We start from the raw sequence: 6,202 nt of genomic DNA on the forward strand, positions 1-6,202 counted from the left end.
TTGCTCCATTTGTCGCGATTTCTTTATTTTATATTTTATTAGCGCTTTTGTGTGTGACGAATGTTGCTAAGCAAACTCCAAGCGACAAGTTGGTGACGTCGTTCAGCGACACGTCAACCACACGGAAGAAGATCCGCATCCAGTGAAATCTGGCACTTTAGCGTGGAAATAAGGACCCTGGCTTTATCAAAATGGGTGAGTATTTTCACAATTGCTCAGCAAAACGTGATTTTGTGTAGTTACATGTAATCTCCGTGTGTATTAATGATTATATCCCTGTTTGTTTGTTTAATTTAATGTGCGAGTGTAGCCAGTTAGCTTGCCTGCCAAAATTAGCAACTTACAGTGAATATGTTTTGCTCTTTATTAACGGCATGTTGTTGTTAATATTCCCCGACCAAACAGTTTCTGTTGTAATTAAAACATGAACATACTGGCATTGATCATGGATGATGACATGCATTTCATTTTCTGCTAATACCAATACTCCATAACACTGTGTGTAGCTAAGCTAACTGCAGTTTGCCTGGTTGACAGTGACAGTAAATCGGTTAGTAGCTTCCATGGAAATCAGGAAGAGAGTAAAGAACTACAAGCCTAAATGTATTCGGCATATTCGCCTTTTTGGTCACTTCTGCTTGTCAAATCAAATCAATTTTATATTTAAAACACCGAATCACAACAACAGTTGTCTCAAGGCGCTTACGATGAATTAGATAAATAACTATGTTAAACATATGTCAAATTTATCCATAGCCATGAGTGAAGTTAAGTTATCTTGAGATACAAACAATATTCCTGTCACAAGGGAGAAGCTGCAATCACTTTATGGCAAAGTGACTTTTATATATCCTTTATTTACCCAGTTAAAAACTATCACTGACATTGAAATTGTCTCCTTTAAGAAGGATCTGGCTAAAGGGGGTAGGAGAAATTGCAACAAATATAACATAATATTTGTATAAAGATATTTGAAGTGGCTAAAAAGGTCTGGATCGGTTATAATGTGGGTACAATGTCACAAAGTCATAAAGATACTTTCGAGTTAATTTCTTTGTTTTTCATAAAACCCCATATAAATCCTGTTGACTACAATCGTTTAACCAATGCAAGCAGAGACATTACACATTTTTTAAAAAAAGCACATAAACATCGGAAATGACTTTTTGGCGCAACACCAGCACTCTGTCAATGTTAAAAAAGAAAAAGCAATACTACCCCTAAAAATCCAAGGGAACTAGGTGTTTGATGAAAAGTAAATATTTCTGCACATTCATCCTTTTTTCTCACTACTCCTTTCTTTTTCTTCTTCTTCAGGTGGTTTCTTCTCTAGTCTCTTCTCTGGCCTGTTTGGCACCAGGGAGATGAGGATTTTGATCCTGGGTTTGGACGGTGCTGGGAAAACCACAATTCTGTACAGACTGCAGGTTGGAGAGGTGGTGACCACAATTCCCAGTACGTATTTGTTTTGTCTGTATCTGGATTGCACATTTAGTGGCTCCATAGTGTAGCGGTTAACATATTCGCCTTAGAGATTCTAGACTAATATCAAGAGGGGAGTCAAACCCAGCTTCAAGGGAGTCACAAGCTAGTGTTCTCCTGTGGTATTCCCAAGCCTTGGAAGCATCCATCATTAAATCTGCCATATACAATGTGGGTCTCCATGTATAGATTTGCTATAGTGACGCCTTTGAAAAAAGGGAGCAGCTGAATGTCTTTATGCCTTCATTTTCCTGCTGTGTCAAGTTCAACTTTACATTTTCACACTCGTGTGCCTGACGTTCAGGAGCTCCAAACTCCTGCTGTTTTTCTGCTTCGAGAAATATTTGTATAAGCAATACCACACCCCCTCCCCTCCTCCCACATTCCAGTAATTCAAAGTGGAAAAAAAAGCTACCGATATTGTTATTGTGAAGAAAAATGCTGCAGTGCCTGTTCCACCTGTACCCGTATGAGACATGCTCCACCAGCGTGGTGCTGATGCAGAGCCTGTTCTGCCTTGGTGTCTTTTGAAAGCCAGCCAATATTTTGACAGGTTTTCCAATGATTTGTACATGGCATTACTTGCACAAGTAGCTTTGATATCCATGTGAGATAAATCATGCAGCAAAGAACTGTGCCACTGACTTTGGGCCCAGCAATTATGCGGTACGCCGTGCTAGTGGAAATACATAAACCGTTTTATGATTGGTCACCTCTACTGTGATTTTGGAAAAGTGGTGAGATATTATAGTGGATTTAACTGTTACATGAAGCGCCTCCCTGTAGGGCTGCCACAAACGATTATTTTGATAGTCGACTAGTCACCGATTATTTTTGCGATTAGTCGACTAATCAGATCATCATCCATTGGACGGAAAATGTACAGCTTATTGCACCAGCATGCATCTGCTCTTATATAACTATCATTAGCTTACAGCATTAAGTGTTTAATTTGTACGTGCTTTGTCTCTAGGGGCCACCGCATATATTTATATATAAACATATATAAATAAAACCACTTTTTTTTTTTTTTTTACATTAGTAATTCCTTTTGTGCATAATTTTATATTATTGTTAATAATAAATTAATTAAAGCAACAAAACAACCTGAAGAGCCGGTTCGGAGCCGAAAGAGCCGGTTCTCTAAAAAGAGCCGGAAATCCCATCACTACTGAGCTGGGCCGCGCTATGAATTCTGGGACACTGCTTCTTCTTCTTCGGGGTTTAACGGCAGCTGGCATCCTTGTACATGCAGTGCTGCCATCTTCTGTTTCAGTCCGTTATTAAACTCTTAAATCCTACTACTTATTCCTGCGTCTTTTGGGATCTTACAAAGCGTCAAACGACGCGTCGACTATTAAATCAGTCGTCGACGATTTTAATAGTCGACGTAATCGTGACTAGTCGACTAATCGTGGCAGCCCTACCTCCCTGCTAAGATAACCCAGCATCTCCAGCACAGATGACCTGATCCACAGCCAGATAAAATTAGTGCATTTGGCAAAGAATGGCCTGACTGATTTCCATGGCTCAGGTTTTATGTTGGCGAATGATAAGAAAATGTAATGTGGTTCAGTGAGAGAAAAAGAGAGAACCAGTGTAATTCGTGTAATATGCCTTTAATCAACTGCCAGACAGTGGGAGTTATCAGAGTTTGACACATCAAAGGCCAGCGAGCCGAGCAAACTAACGAAGCACTCTGACCCCAAACATCCCTTCTGTGAGAAACCTGTTTTATGCAATCACAGCAGATTTGACTTGGCAGCATGTCAGATGACATGGAAGCTACTGTAAGTAGATATAAATACAGGTTTGGGGTTTTTTTTGTTGCAATTTTTGCACATTGCACTTTATGTAGTCCTGTGTTGATTGTCTGTTATATGGCATATGTAGCACCGTGGTCTTGTCTTGGAGGAATGTTGTCTTGTTTCACTATGTACTGCACCACTGCACATGGCTGGAGTGACAATAAAGCCACTTGACTTGAGTTGACTTGACTTGAGTTGTGGCTGGGACAGAAAATGTTTAAATGTATTGCTATGGAGACAGAGGTGTCTGTATAAATCTATCAAGATCAACACCATAAATATCCAAAAATGTTCAGCTGACCTCGAGACTGGTTTTAATCAGATTTTGGTTAATTTCGTTTTAAGAACTCAAACTATCTTCTGTGTGTGAAGTTCACCTCACAGGTTGTTTACATTTTTAGTAGTTCTTAATCACAGTTCCACCCAAACTTCCCTCAAAGCCATGTTGTGTCAGTGAGTGAGAATCTTTTTATTTCTTTTTTTGTAAGATACCTGACTTATTAATTACATTCAGGGATGCCTGTTAGTTAAAGATAAGGGTATTTTGTTGTTTCCCATAACAAACAGGAAACCGTTGGATAAAACATTACAATTAAAACCCTTAAATACACCTGAAGTGATTGGAGCCACTCAGCTGCTTTCACATATTTCTTTTCCTAAATAAAGTGTTTTAATATTGAGCCTTATTTGTCTTTCTATGTCATCTTTAAACTGCACCACAAATATCTTTGCAGTATGCATTTTCTCCTCATCTCGTTATTATAGTGCATAACTTGATTATATGAATAATATTTTCTTTTGTCGGCAGCAATTGGTTTCAACGTTGAGACGGTCACATACAAGAACCTGAAGTTCCAGGTGTGGGATCTGGGAGGACAGACAAGTATCAGGTAGGTGGTGCTGTGAAAATGCAAGAAAACAGCCTCCTGTGGATTTGTTAAGAGTAGAGAATTGAGGCCTGCGTGTGTTTCTAACTGGAGATTTACATTTTTCTTTTCATTTGAATAAGCAAAACAATTTCATCTTTGGTTGAGACCATACACAGATTACTGCTGTAAGAAGCTGGTGTGTTCTTAGCTCACCATCATTCATTTTCATTATTTCCTCAGTGTTTTCACCTTCCAAGTGTTTGATATCTTTGCCTTCATCTTTATTTTTGGATTGTTGCACTCAGTCTCCACCTCTCACTCGCTCTTTGATGGAGTTCCTTCCTCTCATCCTACCTGTCTCAGTCTCCAGTTTATCAGCATTTCTATTTAATTTTCTGCTTCACAGGCCCTACTGGCGCTGTTATTACTCAAACACAGACGCAGTCATCTACGTCGTCGACAGCAGTGACCGTGACAGGATGGGCATCTCAAAGTCTGAACTGGTTGCTATGTTGGAGGTAAGTGTGCTAACTGTCAGCTAGCAGGTGATAATGAACCCAGCAGCTGGAGCTGTAAACGGCTGCCGTCATTTGTTTCCGTTTGTCTGATAATGTGCAGCAGCTGCTTATTGAAAGTTGGAACAAAAAGGTCCACTTTTCACGCTGGAGTTTTGTGACCATGTCTTGTTCAGGAAGAGGAGCTGAAGAAGGCGATCCTTGTGGTGTTTGCGAACAAACAGGACATGGATCAGGCCATGACACCGACCGAGGTGGCCAACGCCCTGGGCCTGCCTGCCCTTAAAGACAGAAAATGGCAGATCTTTAAGACTTCAGCCACCAAAGGCACAGGGCTGGACGAGGCTATGGAGTGGTAGGCTGCTAATCACACAGAGAAATGAGACTAATGGAAGAATATCATTTACGTGTTATCCTCTGAACTCTGTTTACTCTCACTGCTTGCAGGTTGGTGGATTCCCTGAAGAGTCGGCAGTAAAAGGCTGGCACCTGTTCTGTTTATGCCCCGTTCTGTAAGAAGTCTTGTAATGGACTGCTCCCCATTTCCCTTTTTACATTGGACAGGTGATTGCACTCCTACCCTTCCCCATCACCTTCCCTACATTTGACCCATCTGAAGCCTTTGGCCGAGTCCTCCCCATGCCAAACGCCTCTGAAGCCTGGGACCGAGCAGCAGAGGCTGCAGTAACATGTGGACTGGACACAGACAAATGAAGGTTTGGGAGAACTGTAAGACTGCAGCGATGGATGAGCAACAGTTTAAATGTGGTGTCAACATTTTCCTATATCTTGGCAACACAAAGTGACAGCTGATAACTGTGACATATATAAATAAATATTGCTAATTTTATTAATACATTTACAGTAGTTTTGAAGTCATCATGGATTAAAAATATTCAGTCAGCTTCAGTTTTAAATCCTCTTGAAGGATGCTTTGCAGCCAGACAGCATTTACCATGTGACGAGCACTACAGTCACTGAAAAGATCCAGCAAATATCCACCAGGAGGCAGCGTTTGACCATTAAAGGCACAAACATTACAAGACCTGACAGTCCTGCTCCTGAGAGGGTGAACGTCCACCTCAGTGCAGAATATTTATAGTACACTGGACTGACTCACAACATTGATTTTCCATTCCTCGTTGAAAACAGAACATTCACTAAATCGCAAAAAAATAATTTTGACTCAGAATGTGGAAGAACACGTTTCTTTGTATCAGCCATCGTCTAGCCAAGTGTTACTGCAGCCTGACCATTTTTTGTACTATATAGCAGGCAGATGGTTTGTCACCAGTTTCTATTTTTCCTTCTGTTGATTTGTTTTAAATAATTTAGGGGTTAAGTTTTTTTTCATTTAAATTTTTTGGGTGCAGCTTTGGCATATTAGTCTTTCAGCTACTGAACACTAACTGTATGCTCAAAGTTTTATGGTTGCATATTTGTATCTGCTTGTACAGTGAAACTTATTCTCAGTAAAGTTTGCTTTCAGTGATTGTATCGGCACTGAGACTTGTTTTTTTGCTTTTCA

The 6,202-nt window shown here is 40.2% G+C and overlaps 1 protein-coding gene across 1 annotated transcript; it reads left to right on the plus strand.

The window, feature by feature from the left end:
• The first annotated feature begins 15 nt into the window (after window positions 1-15).
• On the plus strand, window positions 16-6,177 carry arl1 (ADP-ribosylation factor-like 1). Its single transcript, XM_084909231.1, has 6 exons — window positions 16-195; window positions 1,318-1,455; window positions 4,099-4,180; window positions 4,566-4,677; window positions 4,851-5,029; window positions 5,122-6,177. The coding sequence occupies exons 1-6, from the start codon at window positions 192-194 to the stop codon at window positions 5,150-5,152; spliced, it is 546 nt and encodes a 181-aa protein (XP_084765357.1). The 5' UTR covers window positions 16-191; the 3' UTR covers window positions 5,153-6,177.
• Window positions 6,178-6,202: the final 25 nt, after the last annotated feature.

Source organism: Perissodus microlepis, chromosome 17, assembly GCF_051167445.1.
Source record: "Perissodus microlepis isolate ML-2025 ecotype Zambia chromosome 17, ASM5116744v1, whole genome shotgun sequence".
NCBI lineage: Eukaryota > Metazoa > Chordata > Actinopteri > Cichliformes > Cichlidae > Perissodus > Perissodus microlepis.

Bases quoted from the DNA above. Each gene is read 5' to 3' on its own strand.
- arl1 (XM_084909231.1), top strand. The intron at 4,181-4,565 runs GTAGGTGGTGCT...TCTGCTTCACAG, and splicing joins GGAGGACAGACAAGTATCAG to GCCCTACTGGCGCTGTTATT. The intron at 5,030-5,121 runs GTAGGCTGCTAA...CACTGCTTGCAG, and splicing joins CTGGACGAGGCTATGGAGTG to GTTGGTGGATTCCCTGAAGA.